This window comes from Ambystoma mexicanum, chromosome 1q (genome assembly GCF_040938575.1).
Source record: "Ambystoma mexicanum isolate Mex_15411 chromosome 1q, UKY_AmexF1_1, whole genome shotgun sequence".
NCBI classification, from domain to species: Eukaryota; Metazoa; Chordata; class Amphibia; order Caudata; family Ambystomatidae; genus Ambystoma; species Ambystoma mexicanum.
The window spans coordinates 1366758931-1366784420 of NC_090922.1; the positions used below are offsets into that span (position 1 = coordinate 1366758931).

The 25490-nt window shown below is 43.1% G+C and overlaps 1 protein-coding gene across 2 annotated transcripts in view; it reads left to right on the forward strand.

Annotated features, from left to right (window-relative positions):
• Positions 1-25490, forward strand: part of BEND5 (BEN domain containing 5) — a 137578-nt gene that overhangs the window by 59305 nt on the left and 52783 nt on the right. For both annotated transcript variants that reach the window (XM_069642229.1, XM_069642230.1), the window contains exons 4-5: positions 5027-5092; positions 5541-5651. In XM_069642229.1, coding sequence (XP_069498330.1) covers positions 5027-5092; positions 5541-5651 — 177 coding nt within the window. The remainder of the gene's footprint in view (positions 1-5026; positions 5093-5540; positions 5652-25490) is intronic.

Genomic DNA, 25490 nt, shown 5'->3' on the forward strand with positions numbered 1-25490 from the left:
TAACAAGCCCTGTCCATTAATGTTTTTCCTGGTTAAAATTACAACTACACCAATGTACCTGGGTTAGAAGAGTTTCTTCAACTTTTCATCGACGGATCCCTCGAGAGTTGACTCCCTTTAAAGCAGGAGCCACATTGCGCTGAGATTCCTCGAAGAATGGTGAACAATTGCGTCGAGACTTCACAATCAACCTTCGCTGTGCTTATCGACGATCGGTTATGGAAGTCCTGTCAAGATGCGGCATACGGTCCACCTCGATGCAAACCTCGAGTTCAGTGCCACCAAGAAGACTCGTGATGGATGTAGATCTAGCAGCGGGCATCGGGTGTCGGGATAGCTTCAACAATAGGAACTCGACCATGGGCTGGACTTCGGAACTTCACATTATCAGTGTCCTCGGGACGTCTTTGTCGGCTTCTAGTGGCGGGAAACCCACCGTCGGACTTTCCTCGGTCGTCGAAGACCTTGACTTTCTCCGGTGGGACAAAGCAGTCGACGGTGATGGCAAGGGAGCCCTTCGTTCAATATTCTTAGGCAAGGAGGAGCATTGCGGCACTGGTCGTCTAGCACAACACGACTCGACTGGTTTCCAGCAGTTAAATCCCCCGAACCATGGTCGACGGCAATGGACTTCGATGGCCTCAATGTCCTGCGCTTTACTTCAAGATTCTCGGTGAAGTACCCAGAATTCTATTTGTCGCCCCGAAAGGCAGATCACTGAATTATTATTGGGTGCGATTGTGTAGCAATATAGAATTCTGGGTACTTACCTGCCTTTTCTGACACATATGCCTTGAAAAAGCGCAACGCTCAAAACACGTGTCGGCTGGTTTTAGAAGGCAATTCACTGTTTGAAAACCAAACATTAAAACAAATGATTTGGCCACTGGCACAGTGTGGTTTTATCATTGTAATTTAATTGAGTCTAATCTCCCTTCTGTCCTCATTCTCCTCGATCTATACTCTGCTTTTGACACGGTCAACCATGCCTTCCTGCTCGATCGCCTCCGCGGCAACCTTGGTATTACTGATCAGGCACTGGCCTGGGTGACCTCCTTTCTCACCGACCGACCCTTTCTGTTCCAACTGGGGTCTTTCCTCTCTTCTATCTCTCTCTCTACTTGTGGTGTTCCATAGGGGTCTAACCTCTCTCCATGGCTCTTCAACCACTACCTGGCACCTCGTGCCCACTGCATCGCTACTTTCTGTTCCAATTTTCAATGTTATGCAGATGACACTCGGGTCTCTTTCAGGCTCCCCTCTGCCACCTCTGCTTCTTCTCTCGTACCAGACTGTCTTTCCAAAATGGCGTGCTGCCAATGATCTCCGCCTTAATGCCAGTAAGACTGAGATCTGACTCGACCCTCTCCTTTTCTCCTCACATCTCTGACGTCTCTAAGAAGTTAAACTATCAGCTTCACCTCTTCAGCGGTGTTCTTCCTTTGCTCACTTCCCCCAAAAACTCAGTGTCTCCAGAGCTCTGGTCCTCTCTAGGGTAGACTATTGAAACAGCGTCTTTCTAAATCTTCCTGCCTCCACTCTTTGACCTTTACAAGAACAGGGCTGCATGACCTGTCCTTGGCCTGAAGCCCAGGGGTTGTATCTCTCCAGCTCTGAAATCTCTTCACTGGCTCCCTGTGGCTGCAAGGATCAAGTTCAAGACCCTCTGCATCATCCACAAGGCATTCTGGGAACTGGGACCATTCTTCCTCCAATCTTCTCTTGTTCTCTGATCATCCACCTCCAACTCTCTGAGGGTCAGACGCTTCCCTAATCAGAGAGTTGAGGGCAGAACTATCTCCTTGGCTCTTGGCTGGGGCCTACCTCTTGAACAGCCTCTCTGCCTCTCTCAAACTTGAGCAGAACCACCTCCCATTCCGGAAGAAACTCAAGACCTTCCTTTTCACTTCGTTTTCTCTCTTCCGCTCCCCTGCTGATGCACCTAACTGCTCCATGCACTGGTCACCTGGTCAGCCTCTGAAACTCGGGCCCAGGCTCCTGCATGCCCTTCGCACTGCCTCCGGTCTCCCCAGCACATAACGGTTTGTATCTGCAGCCCTGCAGTCACTTCTCTCTGCACTTATGAGCCACCCCCTGGCTGCACTTATGAGTTAACTGCTCGTCCCACTACCTCCCCCCACGCACTTCTCCCCATCCCTCTTCCCGCAGTTGCGCGATATGAATGACACAAGGCCTAGTAAGATCGTTATTTTGCCCTCCCTTTGTTCTGCCCCTTGCCTTGTCGCGCCTAGAAACACTTGTGTACAGGCGTGTTATATATGCCATATCATATCATTACTTACCTCAATCTGTCCCACTGACCTGAAAAGCAACTGTAATAGTATATTACAACATTAGGTTTTACGTGCCCTAGAATAGCTGTGTGCCATTCTTAAAAAGTGTTCTGTAGGTGTAGCTGACCTTGGACTGCCTTGTGCAATCCTAACTTAGTGTAAAGAGATCTTGCTTAACTTAGTCTTTTTTCCACTGAGCTGGAAAGCAACTGTAATTGTATTACACCAAAAGGTCTTACTCACCTAGTATAATTGTGTGTTATCATAAATGTAGTTCTATCTATATACTGTTCCTTGACTTTGTTCCACTATTCAGAAAAGTATCCTGGTAACGGGGTTGGTTTACTATGTGATTTCTTTGCTGAGCGTCACTGCATAACTGGCGGGGTCTACTACCCTTGACTTTACTGTAAAGTAATCTAAAAGTAACTGATGGTTTTACTCCCCATGAATAGGTGTGGCCTATGCTAAACGTGTTTGACAAGGTCTGACTTCCATTGAATTACTGTTGGGTATTCTGAAGAAGGTTTATGCTCTGGTCTGTGTACCTTCAAGCATTGTGTTGTGTTTTTATAATGTGTTTATGACGCTATAACCAGTACTTACCCCAAGAACTAACTTGGCCTACATGTATTCATAATAAACCTTTATTTTGTATACTACTTCTGGTTGCAAGTGTTTCTATTGAATCCTTGGTATAATACAGGTTCTTTGTACTACCTTCCTACAGCCCTCTCTACCTCCTTAGATGGGCCTGGCAGCTTGGTCTATGCTGCCATATACTCGGGTGGTACAGCGTTCTACTAAGAGTGGAGTCTTGTACTGTCTCAGTTGAATGGGTTTACTAAGCTGCCCCTGCACCCATTCTAGAGAGATCCTGGAAGAAACCAAGGAGCCATGACTCCTGTCCAGCTGCAAGACTTCCAAGGAGATCGTGGACCTTTCGGAAGAAGTCTTGGCGACCAACTTCTGCTGCTACCCTGGTAGAGCCCTGTCTTGTGGGAGATCTCCAGCAGTCCTGCGAAGGAGCTGCGCCCCTTGGAGTGGAGGGAACAACCATTCTCAATGTCAGAAGTGCTTCGGAAGTGCTCCAGGACAGCCCTGTGGCTTGGCTTAGCTTGTGCTGCAGAGGTCGCAATTCCATTTTGATGTCTGGTACTTGGGGCTGGGGGTCCTCAGCCTGTCCTATAAGACCTACCTCTGTGAAATGTGTGGTCCTAGCATCAAGGAGACCCAAGATGGGTGGCCATCATCTGACATTTTTTACCTGCATCCATTCCTGTCCTAAGAGGGGCCCTGCATAGTGTTGCTGCATCCTTCTACTGAGAGTACTTCCACCAGCATCAGACACCGACCAGAGATTTGCTCGTACCTCCAACCCCTGCAGATCAAGGGCTGAGCCTGACAGCAGGAAAAGCGACCTCGGAGCTTCTTCAACCGACCTGCCAAGTCTCACGAAGAATCGGAGTACAGGGGGAGAGCTATAGCGATGCTTACCTACCCCCCTAACTCCTTTTTAAAAGTTTGATCACTTTTATAAAAACTTTTCTAACACTTTGGCTCTGTCACTACTTGCTCACCCAAGCACACCGAAAGTTGGGAACACGTTTGGTAGTTAGATTAACTTGTCCCCTAACACTTGGAACTGATCACTGGACCCCAGAGACCCTACCTTCATTTATTCTAGCTTCACAAGCTGTGTGGAACCTTTACTAAACTTTTGGGCGCAAGGCACCAGGCAACTTAAGGTTGGACTTCTGAATTTAGGGTTGATTCTCTGTGGACTTTTAGTTTTAATACTAATCTGTATCTTTCTTTTCAGGGGATACAGATGTATTTTGCTCTACACATGTAATTGTATATATGGATCTATTTTTTTTGTATTGCGTGATATTACCAGTTAGTAGTTATGTCACTGTGTTATTTTGCCATAATTAAAGAAGTATTTTTATACACGCTTGTCTAAGTGTGTTCCTTGACTGCTTTGCTGTGTGTGCTCATTGTGGACCCCTTACAAACTTGCCACCTCTTAAGACTTAGCCCAGACCACTGGCCTTGCTACCTTGAACTGGCTTGCCTACAGCTCCCCAGAGTTGTCCCTGTCACAATATAGGTTGGCATTCTATATATCTGTTCACCAGGCCAGAGTATAGAAAATCAGTCCTAACAGATGTCCACTGGGACAGAGAAGATAACAGGCCCTCACATCTAGAACAGACCTCGGAATCGTGTTTTGATGCAGCAAGTGCACTGTAAACAGGCAGAATTGTTCACTCATATTAGTCCACACAGCATAAGGACAGATCCCTAATATCGGGACAAGGCCCAATAGCATCAGTACCAGTCCTAGAGGTTTAAAATAGGTATTGACTCGCAAGCAACATGCAAAACATTCTATACAGTAATGTTCTCGTTTGTGACAAGCTATGTGGCTGAAAACCATTGCTGTGTTGCATTGTGATACAGTGATAGGAAAATGAGTAATGCACAAAGCAATGTATTCAGGCTTATAATGTGTGGGTTACCATATCTCCAGTGCCCGCATTAGTCAGGTGCTCATAGTGTAGGTGTCAAATGATGGAAAGAAAATCCTCAGTGCAGAAGAAGTATATAATGATATATCTCAGAGCGTGATAAGCAGTGGTGTGATTGATCAATGGTATTGACACATGGCCTATATGAGCTAGGACAATGCAGTTCTGTTGATGCATTCATGTTCTTCTCTCATTAAGGGTCTACAACTGACCAGATATCTCAAGAAATGTACTTGCAGGAAGATGGTGACAATACCTTAAAAGGTAGGATGGTTGTCTTGAGTGCATCATGTTAGTATGTTGTGTGCAAGATAATGACTCTCATAGGATATGTTATTTGTGACATGTCATTGAGGGGCATGCGCCAAGCACATTCTGGTGTTAGTAAGAATATGTATATATGAGGGATGGGCTGCACTAAACCATGGACAGCCCGGACTCTCATCGATCTATTCGATATGTCCTGATCAATCTTATCACTACATAAATATGTAACTGGTATATTTTTGTACTGACATAACCCAAGTCACTCTACTTGACTAGTTAGCGCTCTGCATGTTACTGTGACGTTTGTAATGCCTATTAACTGACACAGGAATGCATATCCTGCATGAATGCCATCTAACACCTTAGACATTGTTTCAACTTAGCCATCATGCTTGTTGGATATCTCTGTATAAGATGTCACCTCTTCCTTCCTTCTCTTTCCCAGACAGGGTCAACACTTACCGGAGGTACAGAACAAAAGGTGATGTCCCCACACAGCATGTCTTCTGGCGCCATTCCAGCAGTCCCACTGCAACAACCTCTGATTCCAGTGATGGTAAGGAGTGTGAAATGGTTTGCAGGATGTAGTCTCTCTGGGCACAAGTCCATTGTTGTCCTGATCAGCGAACATTGACGTAGTATGCTGCTGCAAACTGTGTCAGTAACGTACCATGTCAGGGATATCTGCAGGTCTGCTGACAGTGTTGCGATTCCTGATGTGTGTTGTCCCATAAAGGCAAAATGTGTAGCATGATATTTCTTTGAGTAACATTTTAGCTTTAGTGCCAAATATCCCTCACTTGTGGTGGAATATTTTTCCCTATACCTCAGTGAGTGGTAACTTTTTTACACACTCAGATTCTTTTACTGTTTTTATGGGTGTAATTTTTAAGACTCTCCATAGTGGTGACAACGTTTTGGCATATATAGCCTATTTTTGTTGGGTTGCCCTTCGGGGTCCCCCTTTTAACTTTTCTCTGGCTAAACATGTGAGAACTGCAGTCCCCCTTTACATTTTATATAGTGAGCCAGTAGACCCCACCTTATGTGGAGTGCTAAGGGGATACAATGTATCCCCCTTCTTACTTACCTGTAACATTTCTGTTTCAATTGCAAGTTTGCCTGAATGGCCGGTGGCAGTGTTTTTACCTTCATGACTATTAGTCATTTTTACAATTCAGCCTCGGTAATTCACAGAAGGGCCACGATTTTCCAGAAATGGTGGGTTCCTTCTTTTTTCACCAATTCTTGCTTGCTTGTAGTTTGAGGTCTTCCCCTGCCGTCCTAGGTGGGAACAACCTCAGTGGGAGTTTTGTCTTCGACAGGAATCCTTTGTATTCCATGCCAAGGCTTCAGATTGTCCGAGAAGACAGGAAGGTGAGGGAGGAGTCCAAAAGTCTGCAGCCCTTTGTCTTTCACCTTGCCTGAAAGGAGCCCAGCCTCCATGGCGGGCTGGCTGTCCTGATTGGACAGCCAGACCGCTCCTTTATATAAAATACAGGGAGAGATTGCAGAACTGTAGTTCCTGTTATATACTCCGAACCTGGAAGCTGCTGACACGTCGACCACTGGACCTGAATCCGAAGAGGAAGATTAAGAAATCGTGGCTGAGATGATTGCCAGTGACCGGAGAGCATGCTGTGTAACTAGAGCCTGCTGCTACCCTTCCTTCCAAGCGACCTGGGGACTCTGTAAACGTCGACCCTGCCTCAGAGTGGTGCAATCCACTAGACTCAAGAAGACCTGCATTTCGAGCCATTCTACGATGTGCTGCAGCCTTGCTGGGCTGCAATACACCAATACCATGGGACCTAGAGCCGTTGTGCAGTGCACAGCCTTCCGAATTCCGAATCGAGCTGAAACTTTGGTGGCATCCTGCTGGACCTCAAGAGACACAATTTGAGTCCTTGAAATCCCCTCACCAGAGTGTTCAGCGGGCCAGATTACAGACTTGAATCCGACCAGCGATATTCAGTCTTCTCCTGGCTCCTGAAAAGTGTGCCAAAACCACAGAGCCGCATCCAGCAGCGAAGAAACTCTTACCTGGAGCCTTCCCTGTTCATCCCTACTGCAAAATCCCTTCCAGTGTCCTGTCTTCATGATAAGGAATTAATCGACCAGGTTTTTGGCTGAAGATCCTGAAGTCTCCCCTGCTGAAAACTCTTTTTCTGTGCTGAGTGTTAGGTACTTTTTTCTGCTGTAGGACTTCATAAGACTAATCTCTTGGTATTGGGGACCCAGCTCTTAATATAGGTCTGTACTACGCAAGTCGGTAGAGTGGCTGAGCAGCCAGGCTTATTTTAGGAGGGAGTTATGTGAGCTGTAGAGCAGCTAAATGAAATCAGTGCAGAGAGATATCCAAGTAATCACTTACTCTTTTATTTTACGATAGGCCCTCTCATCGTCTAACTGCCCCAAGGAAGTATGGTGGAGATCAAGCGCATCAACCTAGGAGGAATTCTGCAGCGCAGAGACAGACGCTATAACGCTATCAGTGCTCTGCTGTTTTTCAAGTTTCAGCTTTCAAAGATCATGTCTCTGTCAAGCGCAGTTATGGCCTGGGTTATCACACACTATCAACATAGTGACTTGGGGCCAAACTTGCAGATATCTAAAATGTAGCAACTAATATGACATTCAATGTGAAATGGAATCAATTTTATATAAGAAACAATAATGCAGGTGAATGATCTTTTCTATGCTTAACATATCCAGCACACAGAGTGAAGTCAATGTCAGTATCAGCACCTATACATTTCACCTTTGCGAAATTGAGATGGGAGGGAACATTTCAAAGTTAAGCAGAACACACCTAGCAACTGTAAGTACACCCACCCGGAGGGATATAGGCATTCTGTTTCCTAATAAAATAAAAGTGTTCACAATGAATAACTATGGAGGAACCAGCATTACTGAAGTCAATGGGAACAAGAAGATGGACCTTTGGGGAAACCAGGACAGCCAAAGTCAAATGGACCTGTTCCAGTTCTGATGAAGATCTTCATAGAAAAAGTTAGGGGGAGCCTGCGCAGAAGAATTGAGGTCCACTCTCAATTGGAGAAAACAGCACTTCCCAAGACAGGAAGCACCGAAAATGACACAAGGTTATTACAACGCAAGCCCCAGTACATTGAAAGTGAATAAGAATTAGTAGCTGGCTTCCTTCTAGGTGCAACGTTGCAGACCGGGATTTCTACTCCTTAGTGTTAGAGAGTATGTTCATATCTGTGCCAATTCCCTTTAACATTAGAGACCCTCAGCTCTTTTGCTGGACTCAGGGCTATGATTTTCTATGTTCCTTACTGTTTTGTGGAGTCTGGTAAACTCGATAAGGATCTGCTTTTGCATAGTTACACACAGCACCTTCTGTGCAGTGCCACTAATTTTTAACTACATTTTTTTGGGTGAACTACTGTTCCCAAGAATAGTAAGATGACCGCTTTCCTACTTACCTTTAATTTATGATTCCAGCACACACTACTGTATGTGGAATGCCGGGGGGTTTTATACTAATCCCTTTATCCCATTCCTCCTGTAACATTTTCTTAAAGTAACTTACCTGAATGGCAGGTGGCCATGGTTTCTTTTTTAACTACCTAGTGATATGTATCTGCAGCATGTTACCTCTGCTCTAGTGCTGCACCAAAGGGTGACTATTTTCTTAGACTGGAACGTCTTCTTTTTTCGACATTTCTTGTTTTGTCTTTTCTGGGCTCTGTTGTTTGCATTAGGTTTGAGTCCTTTGTGTGTTTTCTTTCCGCGGACTTCAACCCTGAAACCCGCTTAGGCTCCAGCGTGTCTGGAAAGGCAGGAAGTGAGGCAGGGTCCCGAAAACGTCCCTGTCCTTCGTCTCTAGGTGTGCCTGAGTGAAAGCAGTTACAATTGGCCGGCTGGCTGTCCTGGAGGATTGACAGCCTAGGGCGGTGAATGAATGGGAACTTGCATGTAAAGCGAGGGTTTTGGGAATAAAAGCGGAGTCGACCACTGGAGGACAACATCCGACGCAGAAGTGATACCGGCCACAGCAGCTTCCTCAGTTAAAGTGCAAACTATAGCGAACATCTGCGCCCGAATGTAGTTGATTCTGCCTGGTGCGCTTAAGAAATGCACAAAATAAAAATCAGAAGACGAGAGAAGACACCAGCAGCACTCTCCTTGACCGCGAAGTGCCCGGTGAAGACCTGTAACTTTGCTGACCCAGTTTTCTAACCGAGAGGGAAGACCCGTAAAGGACGACTTCCTCCCTTAGGCTGGTCGGACCAACTAGCCTCGCAACCAACTCTATTTTGGCTCAACCCTCGCCTTGCTGTGACTTTCCAAGGCTGCAGAAGCCCAATACCTGGGGTACCTCGAACCACTTGTGAGTGTATTGTCTTCCAAGTCTGAATCTGGCCAGATTTTCATGGGCATCCAGAGGACCCTACAGAAGCAATAAATCAGCGTCCAGAGTTGAGGACCGTGGGATCAAGGAGATCCTAACCAGAGCTTTTTGTTCTTCTTTGGCACTGAGGAAAAGGCGACAAAACCACAAAGAGCCACTGAATCGACGGAAATCCATTGCTGCCGAGTACCTCTCTGAAGTGCTGCTGCAGGAGCCCGATGGACGTCCTCCCTTTCGTCACCACACCCAAGGACCAGGAACAAGCTCTACTGCATTGCATCATGAAGGCAACCAGATGGAACAACTTCTTCATTTCAAAGGTACTGTGGGGTTTGAGGTACTTTATCCTTTTGCCATTTGGGGCGATTCCTATCTTTTGGGAGTGTGATTTAACCCTACACCAAGTTGACCTCAACTTACCTGCATTGGCCCGTGAGCTTGTACTTTCCAAAGGTGACTCCTCTTGAGTTGCTGTGATTTTGCTTTTGGACAATGACTATTTAAGAACGTAGTTCTAAGAAGAGCATCAGAACTTTGACTTTGTCCATTGACCTTGGCTTTCCTGGCTCCCTAACGGCCTCCTTCTGAACCTATTGGCTTTGGCAGTGCGTGTTCCCTCATAAATGTTGAACACTTTAATGCTAGGATAATAGACTTCGTGCATCCCTTCGGGAGACTCAAACTGTTCTTCTATCCTATCAGTCTGTTCTGATCTAACCCTAACTTTTCCTTCCCCTATATTGCAAAGGTGATACTATATAAATGCTATACTGACCTCAAATGACGTCACCTCTGGGTGCTGGAACAGGTGTAACATATGAATGAATTACTCACCTGCTTTTTTGTTCATTTTTTTAATTGAATCTCAACTTGAGATTAATGTTGCAACTAATTACTTCTTTTTAAAGAATGTTTTAAATATTCTTATGTATAAATAAATAGTGTGTAATTGTTTAATTGGATACTGATTTCATTGTACAGCCCTACAGCACACATTCACCCTCTTAAGCTAAGCCTAGCGGCTCAGTCACAGTACCAACTTGTGTAGTACAGGTCTATATTAATATCTACACTAATACCAAGAGATGGGCCTTGTGTAGTCCCACACCAGTTGGACTGCACTAATTCTTACCTAACACTTGGTCGTGGTGACGAAAGGGTTGGACCCTGGCGGGCTTCTGCAGCAGCGCTAGGGAGAACGGGTCTGCAGCAATGGATTCAGCTCACTCCATCAGATCATTCTGAAAAGTATACGTAAGGTTATTTTACTCACCTGTGAATTGGTTGTGCCTCTTTCCCCAAAGTAATGCTGTTGGCTTCACTTAACTATTTAACTATTTCTTTCGGAATATTAGTGTATACGCTTACCATCTGGGTCTTGCTTCCCCTGACCTGCTGAATAGCATGTCTAGAATAAGTCTGCCTTGGGTTTTACTTACCTTGAATAGCTGTGTGCAATTCTTAATAAGTGTATTGTAGCTTTTACCTACCTTGTGCCAGCCTAAACTAAGTTGGAGAGTTATTGCTTAGCTTAGTCTGTGTTCCACTGATCTGAATAACAACTGTAATAGTATATTACAACATTAGGTTTTACCTGCCTAGAATAGCTGAGTGCCATTCTTAAAAAGTGTCCTGTAGGTGTAGCTCACCTTGGTGTCCCAGGTGCAATCCTACATTAGGGGAGACGGTGATTGCTTAACTTAGTCTGTGTACTACTGATATGAAAAGCAACTGTAATTGTATATTGCACCAGAAGGTCTTACTCACCTGTTATAACTGTATGTTATCCTGAATGTAGTTATATGTTTACACTATTCCATGAATTGATGTTCCACTATTCAGAAAAGTATCCTGGTAACGGGGGTTGGTTTACTGAGTGATTCCTTAACTGAGTGTCACTTCATGACTGACAGGGTCTACTACCCTTGACTTACTGTAAAGTCATCTAAAAGTAACTAATGTTTTTACTACCCATGAATAGGTGTGCGCCATACTAAATTTGTTTTGATAAGGTCTGACTTCCCTAGAAATAGTTAATTTTCCAACCAGGGTCTATGCGTTGGTCTGTGTACTTTAATAATCATAATAGTTCACATTTATCTAGTGCTACTTACCCTCAGGCATCATCTGAGCGCTGCTTATTATCACCCACGATGTGTGGTGCTCAGTCCGTGGGTAAAGCATTGTGTTGTGTTTTTATTATGTGTTTATGACTTTATGACAAAATACTTACACCCAGACTTAACTTGGCCTAACTGTATTTATAATACACCTTTTATTTTTATAATACTTCTGGTTGTGTTTCTATTGAACCCTTGGTATGCTACAAGATCTTTTTACTTTCCTAGATCCCTCTCTCCCTCTTAAGATAAGCCTGGCTGCTCTGTCTACGTGCCAAATTCTCAGGTTGTATAGCCTTATAATAGTGTTGTTTTGTACTGTTTCAGTTGTGTGTTTTTACTAAGTGCTAGGTAAAATTTTCATAGCAATGATAACTGTTCCTGACCTCTGTCAACCCCAGAACCTTTTGCCTTTACAGGTGAATTATTTTTCCTTATACCTCTGTGAGTAGGAATCTTTCTCCACACTCACAGAATCGTTTACTCTTTTTATGGGTGTCATTTGTAAGACTCTCCGTAGTGTCTTTTAAAAGCTATCCACTTTCACAACTTTTTGGCAATAAGTGCCTATTGTTGCTGGGTTGCCCAAGCGGCTCCCCTTTTAACTTTCTCTGACTAACTTTGTGAGAACTACAGTTCCCAAGGGTAGAAAGGATCTTTGGATCTGGTTTACATTTTATTAGTCAAGACCAACACCCCCCACCCAATGTGGAGTGCTGGGGAGATACTTGGTATCCCCTTTTTCATTTTAAATGTAACATTTATGTTACAAGGACAAACCTACCTTTAATGGCTGGTGGCAGTGAACCTTTTTATTAAATTGGTGCACCTTTACTGCAGGCTATTTGCACAGTCCCGGTAAAGGCACCAAAAGGGCCCCTGACTTCTTTTTTTGCTATTTTAGTGTTCTTGTCCTTTCTTGTTCCTTCCCCTGACCTCCAGGGTGGGAAATTCCTTTCTGGGATTTTTATCTTCAGAGGGATTCATGTGGACTCCCCGCCCAGGTACCAGAGTGTCTGTGAAGGCAGGAAGCAAGGGAGGAGTCCACAATTCTGCATTCCTTTGTCATCCAGCCTGAGTTTGAGAATCCTGTTCAAACTGGGAGGCTGGCTGACCTGAAAGAATTGCCAACGCCCCCATGTTTGAATGTTGCAAGGCTGTTTGATTGGCTGGGTTACTGCATATAAGTCTGATCCTGGAAGCTGAAGAGGTAGTCGACCACTGGAACCAAAACCAAAGAGGATGGTGAAGAAAATGCGGCCGAGACAATTTCCAGCGACCGGAGAACCTGCTGTGTATTCCAGCGACCGGAGAACCTGCTGTGTAACCGGAGCCTGCTGTTACCCTTCCTTCCAATCGACCTGGGCACTCTTAAAATGACGACCCAGAGCCTGGTGAGACCCACTAGACCTGCATTTTGAGACATCCTATGCCATGCTGCAACCTTGCAGGGCTGCAATACCCTGGGACCTCGAGCCAGTGTGCGTTGCACGATCTTCCGAATCTTGCTGAAACTTGTGGGCATCCTGCTGGACCTCCAGAGACGTGAATCGAGTACGAACATTCCCCTCACTCAAGTGCTGCACCTTGTAAACGAATCTGACCAGCGATATTCTATCTTCTGCTGTGCTCCTGAAAAGGCGACAAATCCACATAGCTGCATCCAGCCACAAAGAAACTTTTGCGTGAAGACGTCTGTGGCATTCTCTGCAGAAAATGCCCATCCAGGGTCCTGTGTTCCTGACAAGGAATTAAGTGCCTGGGTTTATGGCTGCAGATCCTGAAGTCCCTCCTGCTGCTAAATGTTCTTCTCTGCTGAGGTACTGTGCAGGCTTGGATATTTACTTACATTAAGTCTCTCAGGATTCCTGTGTAGTTTTTGGGTGTTTTCTGTGATTGGAAGGTCTTCCATCCAGTTTACCCAGGCCCACTGCTGGAATCCTCCTAGGGTGTCTTCTCTGAAGTCCCTGGACCCTCAACGAACTCTAAAGTAAAACACTTACTTGTTTAAACAGTCTTCCGTTGGAACTCTGAACTTTTCCTGCAACTGAGCCCTATCTCACCCTGCCTACAGCTGGCTTCTAGACTGCCAGGGTCCGTCTTCTGCCTGTCAGAAAACACATATACTAGAATTGGGAAGGGCTGGATACTTTAAGGGGTCTGCCTTGAAAAGAAAACCAAGTGTTGAAAAGTGACTTACTTGGTAACTGTAGCTGTGAGAGTGTATGGTTCCAAGAGTGTATGGTTCCAAAATGTTGTTAGTTACCTTAGATACATGTGCCATTCTTAAAAGTATACATAGGATTTACTTCCCTTGAATAAGCTGTGTGCCGTCTTAAATAAGTATACTCAAAGTCTTACTTTCTCTAGAAACTATCTCGCCATTCTAACAGAAAGTAGATAGGTTAACTTACTCACCTGTGGATTGTGTTCCCCTCTTCCCAAAAGTAATACTGTTGGTTTCACTTTATTAATCCTGTTAAGATAATTGTACGAGTGTCTCCAATTGGGTCTTGCTTCCCCTGACTTGCTATTAGCCTGTCCAGAATAAGTCTGCCTAGGTCATACTTAACTTTTAGGTTGCTGGTAGCTCCTTACAAATGTAAATAGGATTGACTTACCTTGTGTTAGCTGTGTGCCTTCCAAAAATAAGTTAATAGGTTATTGCTTTCCTTAGTCTGTTCACTGAAAAGCAACTGCGATTGAATATTACACAAAAGGGTTTACCTACCTAGAGTATAACTGTGTTATCCCAAAATAAGTTATAGGTTTTTACTGTTCGTAGAATAAGTGTGTCACTATTCTGCAAAGTATATTGCCCAGTTGATATTACTATGTGAGTTCTTGCTGAGTGGCACGTTGCAACTGATAGAACATTAGTTACAACATTTAGTTAAGCCTGGCCATATTATGCACAATCCCTGTTTGTTGCTGTCAATCATGAGGTTATATATACACAGTTCTTACTATCTGTGAATTGATTAGTGCCGTTCTGACAAGTATACACTTTTGAATTGTGTTCCACTATTCTAAAAAGTAACAGAGTGGTATTACTGTGTTATTCCTGAAATAGAATAAGTGTAACAGTATATTACCAATAGGGTTTTACTCACCTTGAATTGCATACTGCCATTCTAAATGTGTAACATTAAGTCTTTCTTAACTTGAACTGCTAACTGCCTTTCTGAAAAGTAATTCACAAGTTATTGCTTACCTTAGAATTGTGTTCCAGTCTTCTGAAAAGTAACATTATTATAACTAACTATTCCTGTAGTAGAAATAGTGTAAGAGTTCATGACCAATAGGGTTTTACTCACCTTGAATAGCTTATTGCCTTTCTAAATGCGTATCCTGAGGTCTTACTTATCCATGAAGTGCATATTGACCCTCTGAAAAGTAATTCACAAGTTATTGCTTACCTTAGAAAAGTGTTTTGAAAAGTTATGTTGTTGTAACAGTATTATTCTGGACACTGAATAGCTTTTTGTCATTCTAAAAGTATGGCAAATCCTTATTTCAGTAAAACAAAGCATACCATAAAAACACAACAAAGTTAACAATCAACAATATTACAAGCAAGATTGAAATGACATTAAAAAAGCCCTTAAAAACATAATCACAATGCTCAAAAACCAACAAATCCTAATTATAACGATCTCAAAGACAAAGCATGCTTTACAAACATCAAAGCTGCCAGCCCCACATGGACAGTGTCCACTGATAACATCGAAAACCTCGACCCTGCAAACAGGCTTCAATACACCCTCTAATTGCTGAAAAGGCAGGGAAAAGCAAAGTGTGCAAATTTTCTTTAGACGCCCGACAGAAAACACATGACTGATCCACATTCCCCTTCTACCAATCGGCCAACACAGCTCTCAAATGAATACAGTAAAAGTGTGCCCTTGAAACAAGAATGCGCTGCGACTGATGCTGATCCCCAGCACAGATATTTCTGAAGGCCAGGAGAAGTGATAATCACATTTTTCCTGTTAGCTGGCTTCATAAACTCCAGAGATTCTCCCTTATCCTCAATAAGCTGGAGTACACTAGCTTTCGCTGATTTAGTGAACTTAAAAGATGAGTTGTTGTAGAGAAACCGTGGCCCACACCATCGTCTGTTAGGGGGTTTCTAGAAACCAGATGACTGACTGATTCATGGGTCAGGGTAGCTTAAATGTTCCCCCAAATTCCCAGACGCCGGCAACCCAGTTCTTGCTGAACTGCAAAATTGGCAACCACCTGGATAGGCCCCATTTTACCAAATCCCCACTGTTCCATACCATATCTTGCCACAGAAGCGGCTTTGCTATGATAAACTTTAAGGACAAGCTCAATCTGCTTTTTTTTAAATGAACCCAAGACTCTGGCTACCTCCCTCAATCGCCCGTTTAGATCTTAAGGACTGCTTCTCAGCCCAAAATTCACAGAAAATCTCACCCACAGGTAGTCAAAATAATCCACTTTTGGGATTAACCCTCCCCCCTTGCAAAAAATAGCTGGAAAATTGGGGGTCGCTTCCCCATGCAGCAGACCATGACTTAAAGGAATAGTGCGCTCAACAATTTGATTGTCTTAAAAGATGGGCAATAATAGAGCACATATATTAAACATCTTTTTAAAGAAAGTTCCTATGTAAAATCTTACACAAATAATGTTTATTCCCCTTTAATTCCAAACATTAGGAGGCATCCATATTGTGAAATGGATGAGCCTCCTGTGTTTGTGTTTTTCTCTGCCCTCGCGGCAATAATGAAGCAAAAGCCACCTGTTTGTAGCTTTTATTACAAGGTCCTTTGCTTAATTCCTTTAAAGTCTACTATTGTGGTTTTACTAACCTTGAGTAGCTTACTGCTGTTCTAAATGTGGTGTATGCTTTTATTAACTTACCGTAAGCCTAGTGTTGGTTTTTATAATGTGTTTATGACTTCTAATAGTACTTAAGATTCTGAAGAATTCTCTTTGCCTGTGTATATAAAATAAACTTATATGTTTACAATGCATCAGTGTAAAGGTGCTTGTTTGACCATATATATGCTACACGTTCTTTGTACCTTCCTACAGCCACCTCTACCACCTAAAATAATCCTGACTTTTCTGTCCACTCTACCAAATTATGTAGTACTGGTCTATACTAAGAGTTGGAGAATACTGTATTGCCTAAAGATATGGTTTTATAAAGCCCATTGTGTGGCCTTTAGAAAATCTGTCCTAACAAGCATTAAAGAACCTTTGTTTTTTTTGCTCTGTGGCACATTTGCAGTAATTGTCATGGGTTCCTTAGTAAACCTTATGATTGGAAAATGTTGCCTGCCCTTGCAGCTGATGTTTTATTTTCATCTTTAGGGTTTGTAGCGTTTGTGTTATATGTGTATGCATTCTATAATTCCTTCCTTGAACGGGAAAGTTGATTGCAGGATGTTGAGCATTGTATTATGGAGACTTTCTGTTTGTTTCTGTCAACAAGTTGCCCGACGTATACCTTTTCTTGTGGGTGTTCCTTTTGAAATTTTACTGCATTTGGTTGACCATTCTGGGGCTTCTTTTCAGTTTGCCATGTTTACCATTCTACTTTTTCAAGGTTTAACTTCAGATGATCAACCTTCTTATATGCAAACGTCAAAGCATAAAATAAGCAGTGTCGCAGAGCAATTTGCTATGCAATTCTGTAGGTTTGCCAATTAAATTGACACTTGTGTAGCAAAGTTAGCTATTTAAGTTACCCTGTTCAATGAAATCACAGCTCACCCTGCATGCCTCTCTTGCCTTCAGAGCTCTATCCACCATAATTTCTCTGCTCACTGCAAGGTTCAAAGGGGCTAATGGAGAGAGTGTGCAGCAGTAATCATCCCCTTCACTTCATGTGCCAAAAAGCCTTTGTCGGAGTGTTACGCATATTTTATTTTTCATATAATTGCAAACAAGAAATCATCGGGATAATACTGTTATTAAGCTAACTGTATCCTGTCTGCCAAAGACCAGTATGCATTAGTTATTTTGTTTTAAATGCTTTATAAAATGCTTTCAATTCCTTTTCTAAAAATGTAATAGGTTACATAATGCATAATTACAGTACTGTTACTGTAAAACACTGCACTGTCTCCATGCTTTACAGTGAAGTGTATCTAAATCTCAGTGCCAACTAGATTTCATTTTGTTGGGGAAGATGTATCAAATTGACGAGTGGACCCTTTCGAAAATGTTCATGACCACGCAGCCAAAAGCATTGACGGCAAACCTAGTCCTGTGGCCTGCTGGTAACATACAGCTTGCAACTGGTGCTCAACCCATGAGCTAATACCATACTCCTTGACATTCTATCTTGTCATGTTGGTTTTTACCCGCTTCCCTGAAAGTGAGAAGGCTGCAAACTACAATATTCTGCCTAGTTTGCCCAGTTCTCTGTCTGCTATGCCATCCACTCTGCTTAGTCAAAGCTAACTTGGTATTTACTTAAAGTAGTGAGCAATAGTTTCATCCAGTCTGTACATCTACAGACCTATTGCAAAACTCTACACTGAAGTTGTCCTCCAAAGCTCACCTTGCTCTAAGATTATGATTGCATTATTTATTTGCACCTGCAGTAGAGAGAACTGGCCAAACTGTTTGCTTTAAGAGCCTTTTAATCATAAATATTTATTTGTGTCCATTCATGCAGCTAACCTTTTTACAGACACTCATCCAGGGCTCGCAAAGTATTTTCGCCCACTCGCATAGTCAAGTAGATTTTAAGACGGGCCTGTACCATTTGCAGGGGATGTTGGAAACTTATTTATAAGCCAATATAAGTCAAATACATACAAATAAATACAAATTTAAACTTTACTTTGTTTGTAGTAAATGTCAGATAAAAGTTTCACTGTGCATGGCTGGCCTCTGGGTGGCAGCAGTGTGCCAAACCAAAGTGGGTCTGTGGTGACATGCCCCATTTTACAGAAAGAATTTGCAAGGCCGGACTTATCTCACTAATGTCTTACATTGGCGGTATACAAAACTGCATATTGTTGCCCATTTTATATCTTGGGTACAAGAAGTATCTTCTGGTGGAATTAAAAACGTTAGTACAAAATTGCTAATCAAATGGGTTGGTTTGCTAATCAAGAGAAATTTAATTAGCAAACTCTGCTAATGAATTATTGAAAAATAATGTATGCATTGAACGTGCACAATATTGTAGTGTCCTAGCAGTTTTAGTCTAGGGAGAAATTATTTAGAATATCAGCCATCTTGATTATAGAACAAGTATTTTCATACTTGTAATGGTGCTGCTATAAAGGGCATATTTGCAAGTGCCAAGGTTGATGGATTGCTTACTGTGATAGACTTAAATGTACCATGGTAATTGTTTGTTCCTGCCTAGGTAGATGTATTTGTTCTTCTAAAGAACAAAGACTACTTTTCTCCTCTCTCAAATGGACTAACCAGTAAGTGGTCAGAGCACGCTCCATTAGCACTCATAGGCCACAGCTGGCCATAGAGTGCCATTATTTTATTATCCTTTAAGGTTTCTTCAGAGGTGGAAGAGCGCAGTTCAGGTATTAGAGCTTGCCCCTCATTATCTTTCTTGTAGTTCTCAGGGAAGTCATCTGATGTCCGTGGTGGGCCACCCGCGGAAATGCTTGCTTGCAATTGGCGATCAAGCGGACCTTTTCTTTAGTAAAGGAAGTCGTTATACTTGATGTCGAAAGGTGATGCCATTTTTGCCTTTCCCAGATGGGTTCAGATGTGCTTGCCAAGGCACCCCCACCACATAGCCAAAGAATATGTGTGTTGCTTGGGAGGATTTCTGATCGCTCTGAGCTTCTCACTGGCAGGCTGACAAATGGATCTGAAAATTGCATTGCTAATCAAACACCAAGGGCACACTCTCCATACCTAATTTAGCATAATGGGGCATCAATAGAGGGTAAGAAGGTACACAGTAACGTAGTGAAATAAACACACCTTTCAACTTGTTTTAAGTTCGTAATATTTCTAGCTCACACTGCTTTGTACACTTTTAAACTACCGTATGCTGAAAAAATGTACTTAGTGGTGTGGTCAAATTTTCCTTTCCTTTTTTAACACCAAATTTCACCAGGGTCTAGATCACATACACGTGCCGTTTTTTGTGAAATGTCTCAGATTCACAAAAACACGTGTGATCTATGTCCAGACCATTTTCTAAAATGTATGTCAGCATTCAACATTATAGCAGTTATGTATACTCTACATAAAGGATACCGCTCCTGCCATAATAGGGGACAAGGAGAGTGGTCCAAAGGTATAAATTATGTTTAGAAACCAAGGTGGATATCCACTAGTTGACAGCTAGGTTATGATATGGCATGGCATTTATAACGTGCCTACACACAAGTGTTTCAAGGCGCGACGAGGCAAGGGAGGGGAAACAGAGGGAAGACAGAGACAACGATCCTTCTAGGCCAGGTGACATTAAGATTGGGCAAGTGCAGGGGGAACGGGAAGCGGAAAAGTGCGGGGGCAACGGGGAGGGGGCAGTGCGGTACATAGGGTAACAGTAAAATAATAAGGCAATAAATAATAAAGTGTGGGCAGCTGGTGGCAAGTGCAAGGGTAAGTGCAGACATCAGGTGTCAAGTGCTAGTAGGGGCTTTGGGGATGCAGAACAAGTCTCAGAGTACAAGGGTTGTCAGGGGGGCAGTGCAGGTGTGCAACTGGCAGTTGGGGGACCTAGTAACCAATGCAGATCAGAGGGTAGCCAGGTAACCAATGCAGTTTCAGAGTCAGACAGATCAGCAGGGGAGAGGAGGAGAGAAAGCAGAAGCAAAGGGGAAGGTCTTGGGGTGCTTCCGGAAACGGAGATGGTTCACCTCAGATTTCAGAGAAGAAGGGAGGCTGTTCCAGAGGGAGGCCCCACCAGACGAAAGAGATCTACCACCAACTCGCTGCTTGGAGAAGAGACTGACCCTGAGGGTGTTGGAGGCGGATGAGCGAAGAGCTCTGAAGGTAGATATTTAGGATGAGAGATTTGAAGGTATTGAGGTCCCAGGCCCCAGAAGGCCTTGTGGACAATGCAGAGGGTTTTGATTGGGTTTGATTAAATTACACGGTAGCGGGCGTGTAGTTAGGGTTAAGTTGCTAAACCCCATAGGAAGAGCACTTTTTCGGCGGCTTATAACTTCGCTCCCCCTGGAGGAATCGTCACCAAATTGGGTGAGTGTTCGTGCACAGACAGACACAGACACACACACACACAAGTTCAGCTCAGATTCAAAGATAAAAGCAAAAAGTATGGGGGTCTATTGAAATGGAGGGAAAGGTGTAGAGAAAAATCTTTAACAGTCTGCAGAAAATGTAAGAGAGGAGACACCTGGCAAAGCAATTAAGTGTTATGCACTTGACCAATGTTTTAGCCATTGAAGACAACAAAGATAGTGACTGACCTAGAGCTAAAATCTATGTACTCGGGCAAACAATCAAAATGATTGTGGACTTTGTAGCAAAATGCATCCTATTGCCCAAGATAATATGTAGTCAGATTTTCAACATCGACCTAAAAAGGATAGACATCAATCTGGTCGCCTATGGGAGAAAATGCATACAACTGATGGGTTGGTTTGATGCTGAATTAGGTTTTGTTAGGTAAGATGTTCATAGTAATGATGCATCTTCCTGACCTGTGTCAACCCCAGAACCTTTTGATTTTACTGGTGGATAATTATTCCTTATACCTCTGTGTGGAAACCATTTTCAGAGTCTCTTACTCTTTATATGGGTGTAATTTTGTAGACTCTCTATAGTGTATTTTAAAAGTTATCCTCTTTGACAACTTTTTGCCATTAAATGCCTATTGTTGCTGGGTTGCCCTAGGGGCTCCCCTTACTTTCTCTGGCTGACCTTGTAGGAACTACAGTTCCCAAGGGTAGAAAGGATCTTTGGATCCCTTTTACATTTTTATTTGGTGAAACCAGTACACCCTACCTTATGTGGATTGCTGGGGAGATGCAATGTATCCCGTTTCTCACTAAAACTGTAACAATTCTGTTACAGGGACAAGCTTACCTTTAATGGCTGGTGCCAGTGATGCCTTTTATTAATTTGGTGCACCTTTACCGCGGGCTGTGTGCACAGCCCCCCGGTAAAGGCACCTATGGGTGCTCATTTTACAAAAATGGCCTTTGTATTGTTTTTTTGCCATTTTAGTATTCCTTGTCCTTTCTTGGTCCTTCCCCTGATCCAGGGGGGAAATTCCTTTGTGTGATTTTTATCTTCGGCGGGATACTCCACTCCATGTCCAAGCTCCAGAGAGTCTGTGAAGGCAGGAAGCGAGGGAGGAGTTCAAAACTCGGCAGCCATGTGTCTTCCAGCCTGAGTGGGAGATTTCAGAACAATCTGGGAGGCTTGCTGTCCTGGAAGGATTGCCAACCCTCCAGGTTTGAATGTTGCAAGGATGTTAGATCGGCTGGATTCCTGCATAGAAGTCTGAACCTGGAAGCTGAAGAGCTAGTCGACCACTGGAACCAAAACCAAAGAGGAAGATGAAGAATTTGCAGCTCAAGCTATTTCCACCGACCGGATAGCCTGCTTTGTAACCAGAGCCTGCTGTAGCCCTTCCTTCCAGGCGACCTGGTGACTCTGCAAACGACAACCCCAACCCAAAGCCTGGTGAGACCCACTAGACTCAAGAAGACCTGCATTGTGAGCCATCCCATGCCATGCTGCGACCATCCGGGGCTGCAATACCCCAATACCTTCGGACCTCGAGCCATTGTGTGGTGCACGATCTTCCGATTTCCAAATCTCAATGAAACTTCTTGGGCATCCTGCTGGATATCCAGAGGCACAATAACAGTCCGAAAAGTTCCCTCACCAGAGTGCTGGACCTTGCAAACGACAAGAATCCAACCGTAAATATTCTGCCGTCTTCTGTGCTCCTGAAAAAGGATCCAAATCCACAGAACTGCATCCAGCCACGAGGAAACCCTTGCCTAGAGCCTTCCATTTGACCCTTGCCGCTATAGTTTCTTCCAGTGTCCTGTCCTCTATCTATCTTCTTAATGAAGGAATTCAATGGCCACGTTTCTGGCTGCAGATCCTGAAGTCGTCCTGCTGCAAAATGTTATTCTGTGCTGAGGTACTGTGCTGGCTTGGGTATTTACTTATTTTAAGTCTCTTGTGATTCCTGTGTAGTTTGGGTTGTTTTCTGCGATTGGGAGTCCTCTTGTCTAGTGCACCTACGCCCCTGCTGGAATCCTCCTATGATGTCTTCTGTGAAGCACCTAGACCCTCTGATAACTCGAAAGTAACATACTTACTTGTTCTAACAGTCTTCCTTAGGAACTCAGACTTTTGCTACTTAAGATCCTATCCTGACCTGCCTGTTAGTGACTAGACCCTAGTGACGCCCCCCTTCTGCCACTGAGAACACTCATGCGCCAAGAATAAGGCAAAGACTTCTAAGGATTGGGCCTTTTGCTTAGAAAAGAGAATAAGTGTTTAAAAGTTACTTACTTGCAAAAGAAGTTGGTTGGTAACTGTAACTCTGGGTGAACAGTTACAAAAGTTATTATTTACCTTACAAATGTTCCAGATATAAGGTTATTCACCTGTGAATTGGTTGTGCCGCTTCCCAAAAATAATGCTGTTGGTTTCACTTTACTTCACTATTCCTGTTAGGATAAATGTATGCGTGTCTCCAACTGGGTCTTGCATCCCCTGACCTGCTTTTAGCTTGTCCAGAATAAGTCTGTGTTAGCTAAGATTTTCATAGTAATGATAAATCTTCCTGACCTGTGTCAACCCCAGAACCTTTTGCTGTACTGGTAGATTATTTGTCGTCCTACCTCCTGTGAGTGGGAACCTTTTTCCACACTCACAGAATCTTTTACTCTTTTTATGGGTGTAATTTTTACTCTCTTTATGGGTGTAATTTTTACACTCTCCATAGTGTTTTTTAAAAGTTATCATATTTGACAACTTTTGGCAATAAGTGCCTGTTGCTGAACCTCTGAAACTAAGATAGATTTGGAATCGGAGGCGGCTGACTCGGCATCAGTGCGGCTTGATTCTCATACAGAGCGTTACTCTGGTACTACGCGGCATGCAACTTAGCGCGAGACAAGGTCCTTTCCTCTAGCTGCAACGAGGAACTGCAAGGACTGGTGATCAGTGAGGAGCGCGAGGACCGCAGTGAACTGAAAAGCACCTGTAATTGAATATTACGCCACAAGGTCCAACTGCCCTAGAATAACTGTGTTATCCTGAATCAGAGGTATAGGTTTATACTGTTCTTAGTAGCTGTGTTTCACTAGATCAGTATATTGTCCAGTTAAGATGATTGTGATTTCTTGCGAGTGTCGTGGTACAACTGGTCGGGTCTACTACCCTTGAATTACTGAATGTAATCTGAAAGTAACCATTGGATTTTACTCCCCAAGAATAGGTGTGACCTATACTGAATGTGTATGAAAAGTATTGACTTCCTAGAACTACTGTTAGGTGTTCCAAATAAGGTTATATGTTTTGTTCTGTGTACCTTCAAGCATAGTCTTGTGTTTTTTATAATTGTGGTTATATATAATGTGATGGTACTTATTTCCCCCAAGATTTATCTGGGCCTACTTGTATTTAAATAAAATATGTATTTTTACAATAAATACAGTGTCCTCATGAGTTGGGCGGTAACCCTTCAATACGACGGTAACGCTATTACTGATGCATTTAAGCGTCTGCCAAATCACAGGTTTGGCAGTATTTACCCCCAGCTCTGAGCTGACTGATCTTAAGTGGTAAACATTTCTCTTTATGTGCATTAATACCTAGGTGAAAAGAAAAATGTAATGCAAAAACATGCCTGTTCATTAGTTAAAACCTAACTTTATAATATTTATATACAGGAGGAACAATGCTCTTTTCATCATGAAATTACATACGATAGATCAGATTTAACAGGAAGCAGTGAGCTTCTTACATTGGAGTGAGTTTGAGGGACATTCTGACCAGGTTGTGGAGAGGAGTAAATGGCGCAGTCACTGGGGAACAATATATAAGTGGATATCTATAGATTAAGGACAACCAACATTGGACATTTTAAAGTGCAGGTAGGTGGTGTGCTCTGTATGTGACGACGATGGGTGAAGGGCTAGAGTGGAGACAGGAGTGTCTCCACTCTAGAGACAGGTTAGAGGCTAGGGAAAATGGTAGATAGCAGGCAGATGAAATGTAGGTTAAGAGGGTTACTCGGAGACGAAAAGGTAGGCTTTTAGTTGAACAAATTAGTATGGTTTTGAACAAATACTCCCATTATGAATGGGACTTATTTTTTGCTAAAAAATCATTTAACTCCAAACTTTAAAAAATAGGGAGTAAAATACTCCCACTTTGAAATCTTACAGGGAACACACATAACGTTTTAATTTTTATTATTGTTATGGATTAGTTTGTTTTTGTATTATTGTGATATTAAGCCTGTGCAAAAAAACATACAAATGTTTCCACTCCACAGGAGCAGAGACATGAAGGTGACAATTAGCAAGGCATAATGGAAACAATGGAGGCAGCAACTTTGGTTTCTCCCTTAGTGGTAATATGCAAAACAGGTAAACTGAGATTCTGCGTCAATGTAAGATTAATAACTAACTGCATCATACCAGAATTACATCCCTTACTTAATATAGGGGCATTACTGTTAGGAGTGGTTTCCTAAAGTCCTACTGAGAGTAATAAGCAAGGATAGCCGGTGGTTCGTAGATCACCCAACTCTTAGTATCATTCTGTACTAGGTCATGACCTGGCAAAGCAGTCAGGCCTATTTTAAGAGGAAGATGTGAGCTGTAGGTAAATACTCTGAATCTTATCTAGACAGGCACATCAAAGAAGCACTTACATATATTTATACCAGAATAATTTTAAATACCTCAGACATTTACGGTAG